Below are 25,534 nucleotides of genomic sequence, written 5' to 3'. Positions count from 1 at the left end.
CAAGTAGTTTTGGATGATATCCTAGACATTTGCAATATTACCTTATATGACTCTAGGTTTTCTTTATAACCTATATTGAATGTTGATTCTTAAAAAGTTTTGCAGGCATTTTATCTAGCAAGGTTCACTCTTCAACTCCTAAGGGCTCCCTTCTAGGTCTTCTAGCTGGGAAACTGTAGTCAACCTAGTCTGTTGCTTTAAGAGCTAAGTAGGGGAAGGATAAAGAGAAAGAAAAAACAGGAATTTCAGATCCCTCACTCTTCAGACCACAGTTCATCTACTTATAGAGAATTCCCCTCTGCTTATAGAGAAGAGTTTTAGATGTCTGTTCTGCTGCTACTGCCATCACTGCCACTGCCACAGGACTTCATCTTAGGGCTTGGGGCTTGCATGGGGGCTGGGGCAGGAGAGAAAACAAACATACAAAAGAAACCAAAGGATTTCCCCCACTCTTTCAGTCACATTTATTTGAGTAGGAGCTGTGTACTAACTGGGAAACACAGTAGCGGAAAAAAAATAACAGGAAGCATACCACTAATTGGTCATACCTTGATTTGTAGTTTATTTCCACAGTCTACCTGCTACCATTTACTTTTCAGAGCCCTCAGCTAGCTAATCCATGCATTCTGTCAAGCGTTTTTAGGAAAATTCATTGAGAGACTGTGGGAAGTGAGCTTATTCCATCTGAATCAGAAGTCTTCCTTAAAATGTTTCTGGGTGTTTAAAATTGTATTTCATTTATTTATCAAATTCTGATTAATTAATATGTGGTTAATTTACAGAATCAATTTTAGTAAAATTATTTAAAAGAATTACAAAATCCCAGGATCCAAAATTCCCACATAAATTATTTAAGCCAATCTTTTACCTTTAACAAGTCCTTTTCACCTCAAACAGTAGCTAATGATAGCTAAAATTATGTGCTTGCCAGTGCCTTAAGCCCTTTGCTTTCATTAACACATTTAATTTTCACAGAGTCCTACTAGGTAAAAACAGTTGTTTTAAGCTCCATTTTACTGATGAGGAAACTGAAGCTTAGAAAACCTTTCTTCTCAAAATGTATTCCTTGGACCAGTCACATTCTAATTCCTTTGGGAGCCTGTGAGGAATGCAGAATCTTGGGTTTCAGCCTAGACTTTTGATATCAGAATCTGCATTTTGAACAAGATCCCCTATAATATGTATTTGTACATTAAATTTTTTGGAAACACAGGTTTAGAGAAGTTATAAATAACTTGATATCAAGGTCACCCAGCATGTAAGTTGTAAAGCTAAGATAGACTCTGGTTGAATAACTTCAGAGCCTGTGCTCCTAAGTACTATGCTGTCTTGCTGAATGATTACTTAGCCTGGATTTGAACAGCTCCAAAATTAATATGATGTTTATATTGAGCTAAAAAAAGATCTGTTTTCTTGTGGACCTTTCAAGTTGTACTGTACTGCTATAATCCCTCTTCCACAAGATAGTACTTTAAATATTTAAAGGTAGTTATTACCTTCTTTCCCTGGATGTTTTTTTCCATGCTAAACACCCCCAAATCTGATTACTTTTCTTCACGTGATGTGGTTTTGAGTTCTCTCACAAGCTTAATCTTGTTTATCTGCCTCCCTCCTAAAAAGTGATGTTATTTGGTGATCCAACAATTATGCTTTCTTTTAATTTGATGTAATATAAACAAGAAGTTACCTAATTTTGTATATAACATCTGTATTTATTAATGCCTACTCTTTATTTAAAAGAAATGTAAGACAGATGCCTGCCCTCAAGGAGTTCAGCATTTATTTAGGGGGAGAGAATGAATACATCTGAAAAATTGGAGAACAGTACATATCAGTGTATGAAGTAGACTTTGAGGTTAAAGTTCCCCAAATTTGAACAAATCCCCAAACTGCTGAAAGTCACTACAACATGTAATGTATAGAGACAGTTTATAGAAAATTTCTCTCTATATATTTGTGAGCAGAATTTCTTACTAGCTGGAATTCTTTTGAACCAGTTTAATCAGTTTTACTTATTCCGTATGGCATTATTCACATGAAGATCCAAGCAGATACCAAATCCAACATTGAGTTCTTGAATATTGGTGTTTTTTCCCCGGTAAGAGCCATAATTTTCTCAGATTTCTTTATGTTTTCTTCTCCATCAAAGCAGGAGAATTAGGGGATTTTGGTGACTTATTTTGCAACACCATCTCTCAAATTGTTTTTAAAAGAATTTTATTTTCCCTCTAGGATATGTTACTGTGTATATCATTGCAGAGAAAACAAAATTATTTGAGATGTAAAGATGCTAGGCACAGTTATATTCACTCACTGTCTTAAGAAAGATACACAAATCAGTTTCATGTCCCAGCAAAATTGTAAGTTATGTCATGAACATCAAGAATTACTCCTGAATATTCAAAATTGTCTTGAATTATGAAGTATTGAAGGGTATGGGATGTAGATCATAATTACATTACTAAGTGAGAGGAAGGAGAAATTACCAAGTCAGTCACTAAAGACCTAATCAAATCAATGGGCTTTGAAGAATGGGAAACATTAGCACAAGAGTTTTTCCTTTTGTTTTGTTTTGTTTTGTTTTGTTTTTGCGGTACACGGGCCTCACTGCTGTGGCCTCTCCCGTTGCGGAGCACAGGCTCCAGAGGCGCAGGCTCAGCGGCCATGGCTCACGGGCCCAGCCGCTCCGCGGCATGTGGGATCTTCCCAGACCGGGGCACGAACCCGCGTCCCCTGCATCGGCAGGCGGACTCTCAACCACTGCGCCACCAGAGAAGCCCTTTCCTTTTGTTTTAAAGAGTATCCAAGAAAAATTTATCTTTTTAAAAATATAGGATAGAAAATTATATTGAACAAAAATTAATTTTTAGATTATTGCTAATCTATATGGGAGAATCTGTTCCCATTGATTTGATATTATGGCATATTCTGTTTCAACAACTGTCAGAAAAATGTGTGCTAATCTATGTGCCCATGGAATAGCTAAAAATTAGATGTAGGTGACAAAACTGGGCATAGAGTTGGAAGTCCTATGTGCTTGAGTTAGCAGTACCAGGAAATGTGCAGAATTTCAGTATGACCTTGACTGATAACACATTCTACTACTATTCATTTGGTCATTTCCCCTTTATGAAGCACTTAGGACACTGTGCTACACATTGGGGACCTAGAAGAAAAGGACCAAGTCCCTGACTCAGGAAGGGATTGGGGGACAAAAAGATCTTAGGAGCATGATGGTTTTTGAGGTACCCATGAGCCACCCCAATTAAGATGCCCAGCAAGTCCTGTAGGATCTACCCCATGGGGACCTCAGTCTTTAGCATTTCTGTTAGGTGAGGGAGAAGGCTGAATCATTTAGGGAAAAGAGATTTTAAGATTGGGCTTCCAGTATATATTATTGCTTAAGTCTTTATTATTAATAAGTACCCAGAGACAAACATTCAGCAGATGAGCAATTATGCCAGTATATTCATTTGGCTTTTTAAATTATTGGTGTTTCTAACTAGATTCATAGAGCTTATTAAAAAGTATTAAAAATGAACATACAGTTAGTTACCTTTACTCAAGAGAGTAAGTTCAGTTTACCATTAACTGGAGAATTCCCTGATTGTAGCTAATTCCTGGACTTAAACTTCACCATCCACAGTTTGAATTTCCTATGTTCCTTGAAAGAGGCCACAAACAAGCTATTCATTTATGTGCACTTTTCAAATACTATTTATGCTGACTCTTAGTTATCCTTGGAGAATGCCTGTCTATCTTGGAAAGGACTTAGAGGCTAATCAGAAGTTCAACATATCATCTGGTATAATCAAGAGAGATGAAAGAGGAAACATGGCAGTCTTTGAAATAACATTAAGCCAGTTGAAATTTGGCATTCATTAACATTTCCCACACAGGAGCCGGAGTGGCATTTAGAAAAATAAATCAGATCATGTTATAGCTCTTAACACCCTTTTAAAACCTTCCACTGGCTTCCTTCAGTTGTACTTAAATCCAGACCCCTTACCTTGGTTTAGATTACATCTTCCCCTTCTGGCTTCATCTCAAACTGAATTGCCACACTGACCTTTCAACTGTTTCTTGAGCATGACAAGTTCTTTCTTACTCACTTTTGCCGTAGGATCTTTGCACTACCTCTTCCGTTTATCTGGATTGGTCTTCTCCCTGAAACTTCACACTGGCTCTTTCTTATATCAGGTCTCAGTTCAGATGTTACCTCTTCAGAGAGTCCTTCACCAAACTGTCATGTCAAAAGTACCCTTATGGGGCTTCCCTGGTGGCGCAATGGCTGAGAGTCTGCCTGCCAATGCAGGGGACACAGGTTCGTGCCCCAGTTCGGGAGGATCCCGCATGCCGCGGAGTGGCTGGGCCCGTGAGCCATGGCCGCTGAGCCTGCGCGTCCGGAGCCTGTGCTCCGCAACGGGAGAGGCCACAGCAATGAGAGGCCCGCGTACCGCAAAAAAAAAAAAAAAAAAAAGTACCCTTTTGCAAGCATATACCTGGTCATATTCCATAACCTGACAATATTATATCGTATTCGTAGCAGTTTTCAGTACCAGAAATAATCTTATTTACTTAGTTTGTCCTCTCTCTCCAACACCACCCTCAGGAAAATGCAGACTCTTATGAGGGCTGGGATCTCATCTGTTTATTTGCCGTAGTGTATCCAAAACCTGGGTTTCTGGGAACGTGAGAGTAGTTACTTCATGTACAGCTCTCAGGGTGAATCTGGCATGTTGTAAGCACGCTCCAGCTGCTATCGTTGCTGTTACTATAAGTGGCAGTAGTGACAGTATATGTAGGCATTTGTAGAAACTCAGTGGAATAATGTATTTTGAAGAGACTCAGGATAGTACCTAATTATAAAAACTGAGCACTGTAGGACACACTGTAAGTATAAAGCATTTCTATTTGTAAAGGATTGAAGAAGTGAAAGTCAAAATAACAGTGTTCTGATTGGAATATTTTTCCCCATGTTTTTCAGTTTAGACAGTTGTGGTCAGACCATCAGTACAGAGCTGGGGATCCTCAAAAACATACCTGTCTCCTAAAATTGTGAACCATTAGGGACATGAGGTTGTGCTTTTAAACATTTCAGATTAAAGCCAGTTTTGCCAGAAATGATTACTCTTAGATATTGGATTAAAACTACTTTCTTTTTTTTTTTTTTCTGATTTAGACCTGGTACTGAGTCAGGCAACATAGTGTGCTCTCGAGGAGATTCACTGTTGAGCTCTTCACTGTGTGACCTTTTTCTTGGTGCTATCACTTGAAATAAATATGTATTTATGTAGCATTCTCTATAACGTGAGTTACGTTGCCTTTTGTTTCTATCTGTTCCCACAGGTAACAGTTAACCTCTTCCAGATGCAACACCTGCGGGCTGCCTCCCTCGCGAACAATTTACAGTCTCTCTGTGATGGTGCCAAACTCTATGACCCAGGCCAGGAGTACAGTGAGTTTGTCAGGGCCACGAATTCAGCTGAGGAAGAAAAAGTTGATGGGTGAGAATTAATGTTAGGTGAAATTATTTCAAGGCATAAAACCTTTACTGCTAAGTTTCCTATCTGGTGTCAGGTGATGTTTTTTTCTAACACTGGTAGAATTGACTTTAAAACCTTCTGAATTTTTAAAATATTATTTAAGATGTGACTCACTTAAGAGTAAAGTTTTCCATTTTAACACAGAGCTCAGTTCTTTGAGATTTAGAAATCCTTTGAGAATGGCAAATCATGGTCATATCAACTTCGAATGTCCGCAAACTTAACAACCTGCATTTTCCACACAGGTTATACCAGAAGAGTTTAACCATGATATGAATAATGGACTGTATTTTTGCTATTCTTTTCTGTGTTTCAGCTATAATAAATACAAATGATTAATAAGTTTTATTCACATCTCTTTTAAGAAGTTCAACAGTATAATATGGCTTGTTCCTAATATTTAGTTAATTTAATTACTCTGTTCATTAAATTAACAGATTTTCCTGAAAATAGAATAAAGTAGTCATGCTTCTGAGTGATGAGTTTTATTTGGGTTTTTCTTAGGAATGTAAATAAACAGTTAACAAATACCCCCCACACTTCTGGATATGGACCTTCCGACTCTTTAGAAGATGTTGTGCGCCTTCCTGACAACTCTAATAAGATTGAAGAGGACAGATGCTCTAACAGTGCAGACATATCAGGTAGTGTTTCACATTAAAGAGCGCACTAATTTATGAAGGATCAGATTGTTTAAATGTGATCATTACGCGAATCGCAGCTCTGGAACTTAAACATCAGGCCTTGAATTGTAACCTTATGAGGTTTTATTCACAGTTGTGAGCACTGTGCTTGTCTTACAGTCAGTTGCTTAACACTGTTAAAGAAGTTTGACTTGTCTCATTAATGTCAGTGTTTTGAAACACTTATGAAATTTGTCTGTAGCCAAGTTTGACTTTAAATGTTCTTTTCTTAAAGGTCCTTCTTTTATAAGGTCATGGACATTTGGAATGTTTAGTGATTCTGAGAGCACTGGAGGAAGCAGTGAATCTAGATCTCTGGATTCTGAATCTATAAGTCCAGGTACATAAGTATTTAAGTCTAGAGTGAAAATTCAATGACAGATTAAAATTTTCCTTTTGGGGGATACTTTTAACTACCTTTTTTACTTTTTTTAAAATTGACGTATGGTTGATTTACAATATTATGTTAGTTTTAAGTGTACAGCAAAGTGATTAGGTTATACATATATTTATGTATATATCTCTATACTTTTTTGATTCCTTTCAATTATAGTTTAGTACAAGATACTGAATATAGTTCCCTGTGCTATATAGTAAATCCTTGTTGTTTATAACTATCTTATTTTTATAATGAACTGTCTCATAGAGAGGGGTTTGTACATATATGTGTACAGTTTAAATAAAAATAATAGAACAAACCCTTATATATTCAACACCTAGCCTAAGAAATAAACCATGATTAGTATATTAGAAGGCCCCTATGTATACCTCCTTGATAACCTTGCTCTGTCACCCCCAGATGAGCCATCATCCTGAATTTTGTTCATCTTTCCCTGGCTATTTTAAATGTTTTAGTACTTATATCTAGTTGAGCTTTGCCCACTTTGGAATAGTATGCAGAGGAAATCATACTATCCTTTTGTGACTTCTTTCATGCATTTTTTTTGAGATTCATATTGATATGAGAAGCTGTCTTTATTTTATACTTTATACTGTATGCTGTATAGTATTCCGTTTTATGAACGTAACTGTGATTATCTGTCTTTTGGATTGTTTTGTAGTTAATCACTATAATGAACTGTACAATTAACAACAGTTCTTGTGCCTGTGATAATTTCATTTTTTATAAATGTGCTTTAAGGTACTTTGATAGTCTCATGCTCCTTAGAGAGGCAGAATAGATGTTTTGAACCCTCCCTTAGTGGCTTCAAAGAGAATAACTTGCCAGAGATAATACAGCTAGTAAGAGAAGAAGGTGTCACTTGAACCCTTGAGATTATTACTTTCGATGTTCTTTCTCCTCCGCTTTTCTACCAGAGACTTCTCCCAGTCTTGTTCTTCCTGGCTAAGTTTCTTTCTCCTAAGATTTTGGCACTGCAGGAGATAAGTTAGGATTTAACCTACCTCAGAGTCCAAGGCTTTGTTTTTTTTTCTGGTGTTCTACATATTACAGAAATTTTATTCATGTAAATAAAGCCCTTGAATTTAAAGTTAGAAATGACTTCCATGCCGTACTGGGGTTTATAGGCAGATTGTCAGCAACTACTTTGAGTCCTACTTTAAAATTATTGCTGTTCAGGGACACTCTGGAGATGCAATCCTAAATATTTAACTGAATATTTGTAATTAGCTTTGTAAAAACAGAGTGGTTCTAGCTATCCCCAGAAATTAAGAGACAGTCTAGAGCCAGCTCTAAATTATTTGGAATCCTGTAAGACTTCATGTGGTAAAGACAAAAATTTGGAAACTGGTCGCATGATAAATGGGTGAAGACTGAGGTATGCATAGCCTGGGAAAGAGGAAACCTGGGGATGTGACAGCTGTTCTCAGACATTGAAGTGTAAAAGGGTGAGAGTCAGAGTGCTTGTTTGCTCCTTTAGGGAGACACGTGACCAAGAGCTGGGATTTATAGGTGGCAGGTTTCTGCTCAGCAATACAAGGAAGTCATTTTACAGTTAGAATAGTTCTAAAATGAGCAAGCATGTGGTCTCATGATTTCTTAGTCATTGGAGGACACATTCAAAACAAAAACTAGATGACCACCTTTTAAGCATAGTTTGAAGGCAGGGGGAATCTTTTGGGAGAGATGTGGTTTAAATAATTTGTAAAGCCCTTTCTAACTGTGAACCTAAGACTGTTAAGGGCTTGAGTAAGTGTAACCTTCCACTTAGACACAGCCCTGTGTGTAATATCAGCAGGGAGCAAATAAACCTCATTACCTGGTCAGGCTGCTTCCAAACATGCTTTGAGACACATGGCAGAGTCCTTGGCTGACAGCTTGTATCCCATGCTCTGCTCCCTGCCAGGATCATTGGTCCTGGTTCCTGGTCTTCTGTCTTACTGGCAACATAAATGTGACGGTACTGTTGTATTGCTATATTTGCAGATTTTTGTTTATTTTAGAAAGCTTTAGGTTACATTGTAAGTATTTCTTTATCGTTTAATTCAACAAGCATTTAATGACAACTTTACCATTGCGCCAGCTATTCTGTCAGACATTAGATATAAGACTTGAATAGAAAAAACTCCCTGTCCTTGAGTTTATAATCTCTGGCACTTACTATCAGAAGTTGACAGTAAGGTTCATTGGGATGTGTGATCCTCAATTTTAAATTTATTTGGAAAAGTCAGATTTGGCTCAATTCTCTTTTGTTCCCAAGAGTATCAGAATCCCCTGCATCCAAAGTCTGTGAATGGAAGCAAATGTTTACATTGTAGCTAATATAATAGTATGACTTGCGTTATTCAAAAAATGTTGTCACTACCCATTTCTGAAATTCTACAATGAATTTTCTTTTAGGAGACTTCCATCGAAAACTTCCACGAACTCCATCTAGTGGAACCATGTCTTCTGCAGATGATCTGGATGAAAGAGAGCCACCTTCCCCTTCAGAAGCTGGTATTACACTCACCTGAATCAAGTTTCCACTAAACCAGTTGAATCAGTAGCATTGCATGATATTAGGGAAAAAATAGTATGATTTAAAGAATTCCTTTACTGTGTATTTAAAAAAAAGGCGTTATGGTGACTTAAATATATCCCAACAAATTATGTACAAGTATGGGTTGATAATGTATTAATCAAATGTTACAAGTGAAAATATAAGAATAAACAGCAAAACCACTGGAGCCAAAATGTATTAGCATGTTGATAAAATAGGCTAGATATTTTGGTCTTTCATAAATCTAATAGTGACTTAATTGTTCAGAGTGTTGCAATACGTGAGACATTCTAGTCTTGAGAATTTCTATATGAGAAAAGCCTCTTCAAAAGAAATAGTGTAAGAAGCTAGGCGGGAAAAGTAAACACATGTACTTCTTGAGGGCGGGGAAAGTTGTGGATGCTGAAGGGTATAAAAGGGAAGTCACGTTAATGGCTTCATTTGAGACCTCCAGATACCTGTTCTGGTATCATTTTCTTAAACAGTATAAGAACATCTGACCTCTGGTAGGATTTTTTTTTTTTTTTTTTTTTTTTTTGGCTGCGTTGGGTCTTTGTTGCTGCGCGCAGGCTTTCTCTAGTTGCGGCAAGCGGGGTCCACTCCTCGTTGCGGTGCACAGGCTTCTCACTGCGGTGGCCTCTCTTGCTGCAGAGCACGGGCTCTAGGTGCGTGGGCTTCAGTAGTTGCGGCTTGCAGACTCTAGAGCGCAGGCTCAGCGGCTGTGGCTCACGGGCTCAGCTGCTCCGTGGCATGTGGGATCCTCCCGGACCAGGGCTCGAACCTGTGTCCCCTGCATTGCCAGGCGGACTCTCAACCACTGCGCCACCAGGGAAGCCCTCTGGTAGGATATTGATAGCTAGCTAGTATTACTTATAATTTTGTAATGAATTGAGAATAGCTTTAACGCAAATAATGCTGACACACTAACCTCATATAGCTAGTTTTATTCCAAGCTTTCAAAGGGTCATTTTCTAAGAATGTAATGCCACCTGTGTAATAAAGGACATGTTAATAACTGAAATTCGCTGATTCTGGAAACATTATGCTATGCTATTTTAGAAGTATCTTATTGGTCTGATGGTGATTTTTACTCGTAGCTTAAATGTTTGATATATGTGTGCCTTGTAAGAGATCTATAAGTTGGATGCTTATTTTGTTATTATAGTAAGAGCTTTTTGTAATCTTATTTAAAGATTTTTAAAAATGTAGTATCATACGGTATACTTTTTCTGTAGTCTTACAATTCTTACATACTATTCTACTTCTGTTACAAGGACCCAATTCCCTCGGAACATTTAAGAAAACTTTGATGTCAAAGGCAGCTCTGACTCACAAGTTTCGCAAACTGAGATCCCCCACGAAGTGCAGGGACTGTGAAGGCATTGTGGTATTCCAGGGTGTTGAATGTGAAGAGGTAAGATCTTTCTGGAATTACATTAGCCCTTTTATGCTTTTTGCTTTGAGCAATGCTTTTTGTTATTAGTTTTACCAATTAGGATCTTTTGCAAATGTATTTTTAATAAATTGAACCACAGTGTATTTTCTATAATTTTATATTTCATTTTGCTAGTAAATGTATTTCAAACACCACAAGTAATACCTTTTAAACTCATTTTTGTTCTGTTACCACTCTACCTGTAGTTCATCCAGTTGTGAATAGTTTTAAGGTGAGTTAACCATTTTAGACTTTGATTTTCTTGTAGTGTCTCCTTGTTTGTCACCGAAAGTGTTTGGAAAATTTAGTCATCATCTGTGGTCATCAGAAACTTCTGGGGAAAATACACTTATTTGGAGCAGAATTCACACAAGTTGCAAAAAAGGAACCAGATGGCATCCCTTTTGTACTCAAAATATGTGCCTCAGAGATTGAAAATAGAGCCTTGTGTCTACAGGTATATTATAACTTTTAAAATTAAAAATTTTTAAATGTAAATGTGATTTGTTCTAATGATAAGGAGACATTAAAGGAGAACAATGCTCCCAGTCTTTACTAAATAACTGAATTTATTCAGAGTTATTTGGAAAATATTACCTCATTTGGTCCTAGTTTTTTCCTATAATATTTAGAATTGAAGTAGACAGTAAGTATATTTAGAGGTCTGCATTTAATCATTTGTACTAAAGCAGAATTTTTCAAAATTTTTTCTTCTCAAGGGAATTTATCGTGTATGTGGAAACAAAATAAAAACTGAAAAACTGTGTCAAGCATTGGAAAATGGAATGCACTTGGTAGACATTTCAGAATTTAGTTCACATGACATCTGTGATGTCTTGAAATTATACCTTCGACAGGTAAAGGTTTTAGCCTTGAAATTTACCATTAAATAGAGCAAAAATATAATTTGCGGTTTGCTGATAACGTTTGCCACACATATTTTTTTCATTGACGTAGACCATGTTAATATCTTTCCAATTATTAATGTACAGATCAAAGAGTGTATAAAATATATGTACAATTTAAAGACCCATAATAGTAAAAGCTCATTTTCCATCACCTAGCTTAAGGAAATAAAATATCACTATACCTTATAGAAGGCCCCTGTATGCCCCTCCCCAGTTGTAGCCCACAGCTCTACCCAGTGGTCTTTCCTAACCATGTTAATACCTCCCTCTCTTTTCTTAATAGTTTTAATACCTGTTGTGTATTCCTAAACAATATATCATTAAGTTCTAGAAAACTGAGTAGAAAGCATAAATCTAGCTGTTTAAGAAAAGTCCACCATTCACACTGTTATATGAAAAATTCAGCCAGTAGAAACAGTGTCTGGGTCATAGTTTGGCTTCACTTTCATAGATATTTTAAAATAACTATTGTGGGAGGTTAGTAAGGTGTGAATGCATTCAGGGAACATGAAGTTCACCATAGTTAGGGGGCAGGGCTATCCTATAAGCTAGGTGCTGGAAATTCAGCAGGAATGTGGTTGGGAGTGGACTTGCTCTATATTTTCTCTTTCTTTGCTCACTCTTGCACCTGCATGTTATAGGAGTAGGTCTGAAGAAAATGCTTCTGTGGGTGAAGTAAGTGGCCGTAGTGGCTCAGGCAGCAGTTCCTGGAAGGGTTACAGGAACAACCAGCACATTGTCATGATAAGCCAAGTACAAAAGACCTGGGACAAGCCCAGCTGCATTCTGTCCTTGGGTGAAGCTCTCTGTCCTTGGGTGAAAGTGAAGAGACAGTTACAGAGAGCATAGTGATGATGGTCCTCATTGTGTCCATCTCAGGAGCTTTGTTCTTCATCTGGGTCCTTTTTAATATGGTGAAGAGCTGTTATCCTGGGATCTCTCTTCTCTACCCTCTTCTGTGAGGGAACACCTGTCTTCTGTGTCATGTCTTTCTGTTTTTTATTCATTGTCCTGTTTTGGTCATGCCCATCTTTGAGCAAGGTGGAATAAGAGTAAATATTTGAAACTGTTTGATCTGTAAATGTATTTATTCTGCTTTCTTGAATGGGAATACTGTGAAAGTTTATAGTATTGTAGGCTGAAAATTATTTTTCTTCAGAAATTTGAAGGTGTTTTTTTATTCTCTTTGAAGCCTGAAATCCTTCTCATTCCTGATTCTTTTTATGTGGCCTATTGTTTTCTCTCTGAAAGCCTGTAGAATCTTCTTTTTCTCTCCATTATCCTAAAATTTCACAGTGTATGCCTTGATTTGGGTGTATTTTCATCCATGGTTTCAGGCACTCCACAAGCTCTGTCATTCTGCTTGTCCTTTAGTTCTTGGAACTTTAATTTTCTTGCTCATTTCCTCCTCTCTATTTTCTTTCTGGAACTTATATTTGGATACTTAACAACTGCACTGGTTCTCTAGTTTCCTTCCCTTTTCCCTATTTTCATTTGTTTTTGTTTTCATTTAACACCTTCTAAGAAACTTCCTCAGCTTTTTCTTCCATTCCTACTGTAAACTATTTTATTTCTGAGATCATCTTTTAATTTCCAAGAATTCTGGTTTTCTGTCCCTTTTATAGCATTCTTTTTAAACTTGAATGCAGCATCTCCTCTACCTGAAATATTCATAGCTTTTTTTAAAGAGGATTCTTTCCTCTGCTTAGCTTCTAGCCCCATCCAATAGAAATATAATGTGAGCCCTATATATAATATTAAATTATCTAGTAGCCACTTAAAAAGAAACAGGTGAAGTTAATTTTAATATTTTATTCAACATATTGAAAATATTATCTGAACATCTAATCAATATGCTTAAATTATTAGTGAAGCATTTACCTTTTTGGCCCTGACCCTTGGAAATATGGTATATACTTTTTTTTTTTTTTTTTGTGGTACGCGGGCCTCTCACTGTTGTGGCCTCTCCCGTTGCGGAGCACAGGCTCCGGATGCGCAGGCTCAGCAGCCATGGCTCACGGGCCCAGCTGCTCCGCGGCATGTGGGATCTTCCCGGACCGGGGCACGAACCCGCGTCTCCTGCATCGGCAGGCGGACTCTCAACCACTGCGCCACCAGGGAAGCCCCTGGTATATACTTTTCATCTAGAGCACATGTCAGTTTGGAGCAGCCACCTTGCCACTGCTCAGTAGCTGTATGTGGATAGTGGCCACGATATTGACAGCACAGTTGTAGACCTTCAAGTTGGTTTTTTTCCTACTTATTTTGACTCTGTCTTCCATAGTTGTCTCCTTAAAATTAAAGCTTTGGGAACTGAAATCTATCCAGAAGCTCTTGAATACATGAAGGCTTTGAAGATTTTGAGCTTTACTGTAGTGTTATCTAGGAGAGCTGTTTGGGAAGTACTTGAGGTCTGTATCTCTAGTTCTCTGCTCTTGGGCTGGTCTGATACCCCAGAGAAAGGTCTTTCCCTGCCTACAGGTATGGTTCCAGAACTCTGGGAGCCATGTTAGTTCAGAAGCTCCAGGATCTCTGCATTCAGCAGGCATACAGTCATTAAATCCTTATTTTAAGATAGTTGCCCACCTGTTCCTTGTGCTTGGCATTGTCCGTCCAGAGACCCTCTGTTTCACACTGCCCAGAGAAGAAATCCCCAGACTTCTGAGGTTGCTCAGGAGCATGGAGTGGAGACAAGGATCTAAAAATCTAATTCTGTTCAGATAGCTCACCCTTCCCCGAGATCAGAGGACCTAGTCTGACAATCCCTGAGTCTCCTTAGGACCCGCTAAATCATGTTGGTTCTCAAGTTTGGAATTTCAGCTTTCTCAGGAGTGCTAAGTCAGCACTTGTTCATCTCCTCTTCAGCTTGTGAAATGTTACTTTTGTCCCCATTCCTGTTCTTCCAGTCCTGTAAGCTTAACTGTATTTCAGTGGGGTTGTAGGAGGGAAAGAAATTAGGTACAAATGTTGGATGTGCCACGTTAGCCCAGGAAACTATTGATATCTCTTCAATCACATTTTATAGGATTCTCAACTGAGAAGTGGAAACAGTGTCTTTGAATGACTTTTAATCTCATAATGAATCATCCTTTATTTCTTTTAGTCAGTGGAGGAGAGGAAATAAGTGGGGTCCAATACTATCAGCTCTCATTTTATCCTGGGAATACTATGGGACCAAAGCTTTAGTGTGGGAAGCCATGCTCAATTCTTACAGTGTTAAGAGAGCAGCCTTTATTTACTCATTACCATGTGGTAAATCTGAAGCTCCAAGAGTGACCAAGATGGTAGAGGTAGAAATTAATCTCAAGGCTTCCCCTCTCTGGGAACAGAAGGGGAAACTGGAGAAGTGGTGCCTACCTCACCACAGTTGTTGTAGGACATCAGCTAGCCAGAGAGATGCTGTATTTTCCATCGCTGGGCAGTGGAATCATTGAAATCAGTTATGCCAGTAGACAGATCAAGGTGGTATGCCCATTGACAGTTTGAGAGAGGAACTTTTTTTGACCTACTTACGGAAATTCAAGTGGTATTTAAAAATTGGATAACAAAATGTTGACAGTTTCTTTCTTATAAGTCATATTGTCTTTTGCTAATCTTCAATCTGGCCCGAGTAAAACACAAACACCCTATAGCTTTTTGTTCTCTCTCTCCCCCATACCAACAGAAAATGAGCTTTTTCTAATTAATTTGACTTATATTGTATATTATCCTGGGTTTGTTTTAATAAAATAGTTGAAGATCGTGCTAACTTTGGGGCAGTCATGAATGTAATTGGTATAGCATATCTATCAGAGTTTTAAAATCATATCATGTGGCTTTAGGTTTAGAGTTACTGATTACCAGTTAAGTCATTTTTAATATAGATATAATGTATGGTGTTATCGGATTCACTTTATAGATCACATCTAGCAAAGATATGTACATTTCTTTTTTTTCTTGTTCTGGGGTGTAATTTTTTTCTTCTAGTTGTATTGAGATATAATCGACATACAGCACTGTATAAGTTTAAGGTGTGCAGCACAACGATTTGACTTACATACATCATGAAATGATTATCACAGGAAGTTTAGTGAACATCCATCATCTCCTACAGATACAAAATTAAAGAAATAGAAAAATATTTTTCCTTGTGATGAGACATGTACATTTCTAAATGTGATTGACCTTAAGTCTTGTTACTCTAAAAAGAACATGCTAAACCACTCAGTAGCTATTCAGTAGGTTATTAACAGGGAAAAACTGGGCAGAATGGTATTTCTAATGTAATTTTATTTCTTTAGCTACCAGAACCATTTATTTTATTCCGATTGTACAAGGAATTTATAGACCTTGCAGTAGAGATCCAACATGTAAATGAAGAACAAGAGATGAAAAAGGATAATCCTGAGGACAAAAAATGTCCAAATACGTGTATAGAAATAAACCGAATTCTTCTAAAAAGCAAGGATCTTCTAAGACAATTGCCAGCATCAAATTTTAACAGCCTTCATTACCTCATAGTTCATCTTAAGCGGTAAGAATTTGAATAAGACAGACATGATTAGTGGGTGGATAATTGATCAGTTTTTTGGTTTTGCTTTTATGGGTTTTTTTAAAATTGTGGTAAAATACACATATAAATTTACCATTTTAGCCATTTTTAAGTGTACAGTTCAGTAGTATTAAGTACATTCACACTCTTGTGGTATTGTTTTTACATTGAATGTTTCATTTCTAATATGTGTTAGGGAAAGAGAGACATTGAATATATGTTCATGCAGCCAACATCTTTCCCTCAGATGCCACTTGTATGCCAGGCTGGGGAAATTAGGACGCAAATATAAGGTTTCTGTCATCCGTTGTGCTTGTCAGCTTGAGGGGCAGACCTGCACACAAGTGCAGCGCAGCATCATTCTTGTTCTGACGGAACTTTGCTCAACATACAGTGGAAGATGGGGGAGAGGGGGTCATGAATCAGAGAAGGTAACCCTGAGCCAGACTTGAAGAACTGAGTAATGGTTTGGTGACAGAGAATGTACAAAAGAGCATTCCAGGCAGAGGGTAATAGACACAGAGACACAAGAGATCATTTTGCTTTTGAGGACGTTTAAGTAATTTGGTTAGGCCAGGATATAGCAAGCAGTCACACAAAGTGAGCTGGAGGAGTCCTGGTAAAGTCATACATACCTGGCAGATGAGTTGACTGTCTTCTTTCTGTACTCACTAAAGAATTTTAAGCCAGGAATTTAACATGCTCAGGTTTGCCTATTAGATCTTTACGGTAGCAATATGGAGAATAGGTTGGAGGGGAGATATTTACTTCAGTTCGGATCTCTTTGAATAGCCAGAGAAATAAAAGGTGATGAGAGCTTGAAGTAAGGTCAGAGCAGTGGGATTGGCAATAAAGCAGAGAGATCTTTAGGCTCAACTAGGCTTAAAGACTAGCAGTGAGATAGAAAGTTTCCAGTATATGGACCTGGGAGGGTGTAATATATATTTACTAAGGTGGGAGCAGCTTTTAGGGGTGTTTTTTAATTTCTGCTGGTAAAACTGTACTGGTTCCTTCTGCTTACTTATATTTAATCCTAATACTGTGAAACCCAACTTGGTGTGTGGTCAGTATTTAAGCAAATAAATATATCCTTTCCCTAGACTTGCACAGCCCATTTTTCCTCCACCCTTCCCAGCCCATAGTAAACTACTGTCAAGGAAATCTAATACAGCTTTATGTGTTCTGCATCACAGAGTCGTAGATCATGCAGAAGAAAACAAAATGAACTCCAGAAACTTGGGGGTGATATTTGGACCAAGTCTCATTAGGCCAAGGCCCACAGCTGCTCCTATCACCATCTCCTCTCTTGCTGACTATTCAAATCAAGCGCGGTTGGTGGAGTTCCTCATTACCTACTCACAGAAGATCTTCGATGGGTCCCTGCAGCCACAAGATACAGCTGTGTGTAGTGCAGGCGGTGGTGCACCTCAGGTTGACCAAGGCTATCTTCCGAAGCCCCTGTTATCACCAGAAGAAAGAGATCCAGAACATTCTACGAAGTCACTGTTTTTCTCTTCAAAGGAAGTGAGTTTTGCTCTTTTGGAATTGTGTTGGAACTTTGTAATGTTTACGTTATTAATAAGTTACGAATCTTTGAACTGTTTATTTTGAGGTGTGTTTTGCTTCTTCAAGTTTAAAAATTTTCTTCCATCGACAGGATATCCATACTACAGATAGTGAAAGCAAGAGTTTTGAATCCACTGCATCATTTGAGGAATCAGAACGGAAGCAAAATGCATTCGAAAAATGTGATGCATGTCTCATTGGTGAGTGGCCATGTAAAATGCATATTTGCTGGCTTAAAACTGTCCCAATAAACCGTGATTAAAAGCCAAGGTGAGTGGCGTGAAGAGAAGTCAGAGAAAGAAGCTTCGTTAGTAAGTACATCTTTGCCAGCCACTAAGAAAGTTGCCTTCATTCTTTACAATAGCCCTTCTTATAAAAAGACATCTTGGAGTTCAAAGGTGTGTTTTGTGTTCTGAAAACTTTTTTTATTTTTATTTTTGCCATTAATCAAAGTCAAGGCAGAAATCTGGTAAGCAGTATGATGATTCATTAGCATCTTCTGTTACTATAGATCATTGTATTAATCTCATTACTCATAAGGTGTCAACTGGACTCCTAAAATTCAAAAAATTTAGACTCAAAAAACCTCTAAAATTTTTTTCAAATGCCTTTTCCTGTTGCCTGCCTGTAACACATTAAGCACACTTATGTGTATATCTTTTTAATTTCCTTGACTGTATAATCATTTTATTCACTGGTAATTTTAGTTTCAGTGATAGCTACCAAGCTATTCATTTGTGGAAAGGCTTCCACTTGTTACTATAATTCTGTACATCACTAGAGCTAACTTGCAGTTTTTTTAAGTGCAGCCATATATTTTAAATTTGCGTGTAATGAAGTATTAGTGATCACAGCCTGACAGGTCCAAAAAAAAGTAAGGGAGCTAACATTCATTAAGTACCTGCCTACTCTGTGCTAAGCACTGTGCTTATTGTTTGATTCCATTTATCTGATTTTATCTTCGGAACAATTCTGTGCTGTAAATAGGTAGTAATAGCCCCGTTCAACCCATAGCCTAATAGTCTGAGAGAGGTTAAATAATGTCAGAGGTCATGCCCCTAATAAATTGTTCAGTATTTGGACCTGTGTCTGTGATTATTTCACTATTCGGTGAGCTAGGGCTCCCAATTAGGAATAGTAATAAAAATAAATGTCATTTTTCAAGGGCTAACTGTATACCAGATAAATAAGCACTTTTCATGGTTAGATCTTTTAGGCCACATATAATCGTAGGTAAAATTATGATTCCTTTTGACAGATGAAGACACGGAGGGGCAGTGAGATTGCCTTGCCTAGTGCAGAAGTGGTAGAGCTGAGTTAAACCTGGCAGGTGGGGTTCAGAGTCTGCACTCTTCCCCATTACACTCAAGTTTTTTCCCTTAGAACTTAAGAATGCACTTTGGTGCCTACAGCCTGACCACAGTGTGTCAGGTCCCTTAGGGTGTTTTATACACATGGGGAAGCACCTGGGAAATCAAAACAAGAGAGCACTGCCCTGGAAGCCCAGAGAAGAGAGGTCCACAGTCTCAGGTAAGGAGAAAGGTCAGATGAGGTAAGGACTGTCAAGTCATTCTGATGGGCTACTGTTTGCAGACCGCTGCCCAAAAGAGGAGCATGAGCAGAAGGCTGGAACTTATCAGAAATGGGAATATTTTAGGGGAGATGCTACAAAAAAGGATAGGGTCTGCAGGAGTTCAGGGTCCCAGTTTTGACAGGAAAGAGAAGAAAGTACGTCTGGGAGTAAACAGCAAATAGGGAGAATGGCATTTTTTACTTAAAATAAAACTATTCAACCTTAATCAGGCAGGATGAATATTATAGTCCATTTATTAGTTGATCAGATGAGGGCATCTAAGGCATTTAATAAGATATGCTCTCACTGGGGGTTGAATGTAACTGAAAAGCAGATTGAGTTGGCAAAAGCCTTAGGATTCAGGGCATACTTAACATTTGGTTGGCATGTAAATTGGTGTCACTTTTCTGAGGGTAACACACCAATATCTGCCTGCTGAAATCGTGACAACCCTTTCAGCCAGCAAATACTTGTTCATACGCAGCACATAAGAGAAGCCACATCAGCAAGTGTGTTTTTTTTTCACTAACCTGCAGTGAATTTTGTAGCTGTTTATTGTATTGATTTAAATAAATATGGAATTCTAACATTTTAATTCAAAGTGTACCTTTAATATTTTATGAGTATTTTACTCCTCTGCCTAGAGAATAACTTGGAAAAAATATATGAAGACCCTTGTTTTGAGAGGGTGTTCATCTATAACTCATTTAGACTCTCCTGTTAACTATGTGCCATAAAGTTTGATTTTTAAATGAATCTTTTCCTTTTTCAGACAACAAAGTGCGTTTGCTTGTAGACCAAGAGCTTGAATCAGCATCACAAAAGATGGAAGATGTTGGCAAAACCTCCAAGCTGCCTACTCTGAAGTCTGATAGGGAAATAAATGGTGTCGAGAGGCATACTCCAAGGACCAAGATTAGACCTGTAAGTTTGCCTGTAGACAGACTACTACTTCTTGCAAGCTCTCCTAATGAGAGAAATGGCAGAAATATGGGGAATGTAAATTCAGACAAGTTTTGCAAGAATCCTACCTTTGAAGGAGTTAATAGAAAAGACACCCCAACTATTGTCTGTTCCAAATTTGATGGCTTTGATCAGCAACCTCTACAGAAAACTCGGGAGAAACAGTATGAACAAATTGACCTGACTGCAAAGACTGCAGTGATTGTGCCCAGTGCATTCCAGGAAAGAGAAGTGTCAGTGAGCACCAGGAGTGGTGGGGACCACCCAGTCAGCACCACCAGTAAGCCATACACAGAATCCATCAGGTCAGCCAGACAGGTGTCAGAGAGACGGTCTTCTGACTCCTGCGCTCCTGCTCCTGTCAGAGCACCCAGAACACTGCAGCCCCAGCACTGGACCACGTTTTATAAACCACCTGCTCCTGCTGCTGTTGGGAGAGGGGATGAGGAGAAATCTGTGACATCCTCCGCAGCTGTGCCCGCTTGCACAACTCATGCTCCCCAGGAGCACACGCTGAAATCAGTTCCAGGTTCTGAAAATGCATCAGCTGGTCCCGTGCAGCCGGTTAGCAAGCCTAAAGAGAAGGCTGAAGAGCGTGACTTACCTGGTATACATCCAGCATGTCAGAGACCGAGGCTAAAACGAATGCAGCAGTTTGAAGACCTTGAAGATGAAATCCCACAGTTTGTGTAGGGTTGTCAGAATTCAGTTTTTCTTTTTTTGTTTTGTTGTTTTGTCGTGTTGTATTTGTTTTCTGGAAGAAATTTTTGACAGGGCCTCTCTTGTATAGGATTGCCAAATCATGGATTTTGTTTTTTGTCATTGTGTTGTGTTATCCTGTGTTGGTTATATTGAATGACAGAATGTTTTGATAGGGCCCCATCTGTGCCTCACTGGAATTATGTGTATTTTTGAAGTTGTGAATAAATAGATAGACTCATGTTTTTTAAAGTTCAGTTGATTCCCCATAGTATGATCCATTTAAGTGCATCCCTAATATATGATATAGCTCTCAACTAATAGGTGCAATTGAGGAAATCAGCTTTATTTTTTTGAAATGAAACTACATGCTTATTTATAAAAGGAATGTTTCCGAGTGCAGGTGCCTGAAAGATCTTTGTTTGGTATGATTGTTTTTTCACACAATTTTATAGTGTATCTTTGACCATTTGTGCTTTTATGGTATGTGTGTAACCTTTTATTTTTCAATTGGCGAGTCACTTAACTTTTTCATATTTGCGTAATGGCCAAAAGGCTTGCAAATCTGTATTTAATTGCATTTTAATTCATTGCCAGATTTTACACGTGATAGGCAGTTGAATTGTACAAAGAAAATGCACTTAAACATGTTTCTAAATTGTATAGTTCAGTCATGTCTTATTTGGTTTTAGCTATTATACATTTAATAATTTCACTTCTCGGCTTTGTTCTGCATAAACTTTTGTTGTTCAACAGTTCTGAACCTTTTGGTATTTTATATAATAGTCCAAAACAGTGTTTTAAAATTCAGTGCCTTTCCTTTTAATATTGTCTGGGATTTTCTTTAAAAAAAAACCCTTTCTTTTGTATGAAGTGTTTTCACTTATGAATAATTTTATGTACTTTTTCTACCTGAGTTTATAACCATTGACAATGTATGTTTCATCTGAATCATACAAAGATTTATTTAAGTTGATTCTAAGTATAATTCAGTAAGCCTCATTGTTTGGAATTTGAGAGGAAGTATAGATGATTGGATATATTTCATTTATAAAATTCCCAGTTTTTAGAACTAGTATAGTTCTGTTATTTTCTTGGTTTTGTCATTTTGTGTAAAATAGGATATAAAAGGGACAAAAAAATAAAATAGCCTCTTTTTATATGTGTGAATTATATTTGTAACAAATGCTTTTGTATGACCATGTTATACTTGATAAAAAATATATATATTAACCTGTTAAATTATTTCAAGTTCTTGTGGTTTCTCTGAAATTGTTGCCTCTTAGGGTGTGAGACTTTAAGGTTTATTAACCATTGGCTTAGTGGTCAGCACTTGGGGCTCATATGTCCCTTGACTACAACATGAAATTCATTTTATGGGAAGTTGTTCTATAGTTCTATATGACATTAAGGACTAGGAAGAAAGAATAACCCATCTTTTTGTACTAGAGCCTTGTTTTTAGTCCTCATTGTAAAAAATATAAAAGAATTGTATTGGTATGAAAACCTAAAAAGAAAATAAGAGCCAACATTGATTGAGCCCTTTCTGCGTGCCGTGAACTCTGCTAAGTTCCACATAAATTATTTCAAGTTTACAGCAGCCTATAATGGGTAGGTAAGTACTTTATTATTCCTGTGTTATGGATAAGGAAACTGACAATTAGTTAAATAATGTGCTCTAGGTTCCACAGGTGTAGCAGTTGGAATCAAGTCTAAAACACAGGGCTGCCAGATTCTGATGGTTGACCATAATGTTTCTTCGGGTTTTAAGTAAAAATAAAAGACACATTTTTCATTTTCACCAAGGACTTTATTGAACACGTATTCACTGTTTTGTACCACTACCTTCTTCCATTTTTCAGGCAACTTCATAATTATATCTTCCCAAAACGTTTTATCTTTTTGAGCAAAGAACTGTTCCAGGTGCCTTTTACAGTCTTCCAGGGAATTGAAATGTTTTCCATTAAGAGAATTTTGTAAAGACCAAAATAAATGGAAATCCGAAGGTGCAATGTCTGGTGAATACAGCAGATGAATCAGAACTTCCCAGCCAAGCTATAACAGTTTTTGCCTGGTCATCAAAGAAACATGCAGTCTTGTGTTATCCTGACGAAAGATAATGCGTTTTCTGTTGCCTGATTCCAGATGCTTTTCGTCAAGTGCTGCTTTCAGTTGGTCTAACTGGGAGCAGTACCTGTTGGAATTAATCATTTGCTTTTCCAGAAGGAGCTCATAATAGAGGACTCCCTTCCAATCCCACCATATACACAACATCACCTTCTTTGGATGAAGACAGGCTTTTGGTGCGGTTGGTGGTGGTTCATTTCACTTGCCCCATGATCTCTTCTGTTCCACACTGTTGTATGGTATCCACTTTTCATCACCTGTCACAATTTGTTTTAAAAATTGAATGTTTTCATTATGTTGCAGTAGAGAATCCCATGCAGAAATATGGTCAAGAAGGTTTTTTTCACTTATGTGGAACCCAAGATCAAAGCGATTAACATAGCCAAGCTGGTGCAAATGATTTTCAGCGCTTGATTAGGATATTTTGAGTGTGTCGGCTATCTCCCACATGGTATAACGTTGATTGTTCTCAATGTCTCGATTTGATCACTGTCGACTTCAGCTGGTCTACCCGACCATGGAGCATCGTCCAGCGAGAAATCTCCAACACAAAACTTCACAAACCACTTCTGACACACTCAGCCAGTCACAGCACCTTTCCATACACTGCACAAATCTCTTTTTTTTTTGCGTTTCAGTTGCGTTTTTACCTTTCTTGTAATAAAGCATAATATGCTGAAAATGTTGCTTTTTTCTTCCATCTTCAATATTAAAATGGGTACACAAAAATTCACCAATTTTGATGTTTTTTTTAAATGCACACTGATATGACAGCTGCCACAATACAATCTAACAAAATTGTTTTGCATATAGTTAAAGACAACTAAGTGCTACTAGAGCCATCTTACGGAAAAAACTGAACAAACTTTTTGGCCAACTCAATAATATCAGGTAGTGTTTAACAATAGAAAATTCACCTTTAAAATTTTTTTATTGTGGTAAAATATGCGTAACATAGAATTTACCATTTTACTAAGTTTTAAGTATACAGTTCAGTGGCATTAAGTACATTCACGTTGTTCTGCAACCATGACCACTATCCATGTCCAGAACTTTCTCATCATTTCATACTGAAGCTTACAAAATGTATTTTTTTTAATTTTTAGACTTTTTATTCCATAATTTCCTCATAATGTACATAGAGTTTTATGTTAGTTTTTAAAAATTTCCCCATAGCATATAAACCCCCAAATTCACATCTCAACACTAAGTTATCATCTTTATTTTTCTCGTGTGGACAAAGCAAAAATAAGAGTAGGGCACACCATGGGATAAAGTCCTCAGGTAGGATCTCGCTCAGCCTAATCCCAATGGCAACTACTAAGAAAACACATCAAGGCTCTCAAGTCCTTCATCTTCTTTCTAAGGAGCATAAAGCAGAGACATAACACACTGACTCTGGAGAAGTAATGTCATGAGTGAGCTGTTCCTTCTGCCACGCTTGTGTAAGGAGCAGATAGGTCACTGACCTGGGTGTGGAATACCAGCTGGTGACCTTTTTGCCCAGTAGAAAATGTACTTTTAAACTCTTTTAATTTTCTTTTAATCTACTGAGACAACCCAAAGAGTATATCATAATCAAGTGGACTCTGTTTCCCCTCACTTTTTTTTTTTTTTTTTTTTTTTTTGCAGTACGCGGGCCTATCACTATTGTGGCCTCTCCCGTTGTGGAGCACAGGCTCCAGAGGCACAGGCTCAGCGGCCATGGCTCACGGGCCCAGCCACTTCGCAGCATGTGGGATCTTCCTGGACCGGGGCACGAACCCGTGTCCCCTGCATCGGCAGGCGGACTCTCAACCGCTGCGCCACCAAGGAAGCCCTTCCCCTCACTTTTAAACCTCACAAGTGAGAGTTCCACTTCTGGCTCCTTTTTGCCTTTAGGGCTCTCTGGCATCTTGTCCAGCTAAAACTGTTAGTCTGTAGATGCTTTCTGGTTTCCTGGGACATTAAGCAAGTATCTCTTGAGATGTTGCTCTTTCCAGAGTACCCACACGTGCCCTGTGCCCCGCTACCCAGTAATGTGGTAGCAGTCATTCTTTAGGAAGTTGTTTTATTTCACATGGAAAGAATGTGAGCCAAGGGAAAGGGCAAAAGTCAGGAGTCCTTTCAGAGCTGCTGGACCACCAGAAACCTTGTGGAAAGCATATTGTTCAGGTTCAGGTTTCCAAGAAGTCATTTGTGAAGGGTTGATCATAACTTCCCTAGATAGGCTTGTTTTACATGCTGAGAACTTAATTAGAATTTATGAGTATTTAAAATTACTTTGAGTGCATCTTAGGCAATGTATTTCTTTTGATACAGACATAAAGAAGATATGATCCTTGTAAGGGACTTGTTGCCTAGAGGTCTCAGAAGCAAATAGAATCATACCTTACCTCTTGATGTGATTTAACTTAAAGATGGTCCATGGCTACACTATTCCCAGCTAACATTATGTCAGCGTATTTGTACAAGTATAAAAATCTCTTTAAGTGGCAGCCATTGTATATTTTTATGACAAGTTATAGTCACCATAATTCTCTGGGATTTTCTTTCCCAGAGGCAGGAAATTGTTCCTGTGT

At 37.9% G+C, this 25,534-nt stretch overlaps 1 protein-coding gene across 2 annotated transcripts in view; it reads left to right on the top strand.

The window, feature by feature from the left end:
- The window catches only part of ARHGAP29 (Rho GTPase activating protein 29), a 77,973-nt gene extending 54,261 nt beyond the window's left edge, over positions 1–23,712 (top strand). For both annotated transcript variants that reach the window (XM_082614297.1, XM_082614296.1), the window contains exons 13-23: positions 5,350–5,507; positions 6,051–6,190; positions 6,465–6,569; positions 9,030–9,128; positions 10,446–10,585; positions 10,875–11,063; positions 11,326–11,463; positions 15,795–16,027; positions 17,239–17,569; positions 17,703–17,811; positions 19,957–23,712. In XM_082614297.1, the coding sequence (XP_082470423.1) occupies positions 5,350–5,507; positions 6,051–6,190; positions 6,465–6,569; positions 9,030–9,128; positions 10,446–10,585; positions 10,875–11,063; positions 11,326–11,463; positions 15,795–16,027; positions 17,239–17,569; positions 17,703–17,811; positions 19,957–20,840 (2,526 nt within the window). In that variant the 3' untranslated portion in view covers positions 20,841–23,712. The remainder of the gene's footprint in view (positions 1–5,349; positions 5,508–6,050; positions 6,191–6,464; positions 6,570–9,029; positions 9,129–10,445; positions 10,586–10,874; positions 11,064–11,325; positions 11,464–15,794; positions 16,028–17,238; positions 17,570–17,702; positions 17,812–19,956) is intronic.
- Positions 23,713–25,534: the final 1,822 nt, after the last annotated feature.

Source organism: Mesoplodon mirus (genome assembly GCF_964341445.2).
Source record: "Mesoplodon mirus genome assembly, chromosome: 3".
Taxonomy (NCBI): Eukaryota; Metazoa; Chordata; class Mammalia; order Artiodactyla; family Ziphiidae; genus Mesoplodon; species Mesoplodon mirus.
The sequence above is the reverse complement of the archived record's forward strand: the minus strand, read 5'-3'. Positions and strand labels throughout refer to the sequence as shown.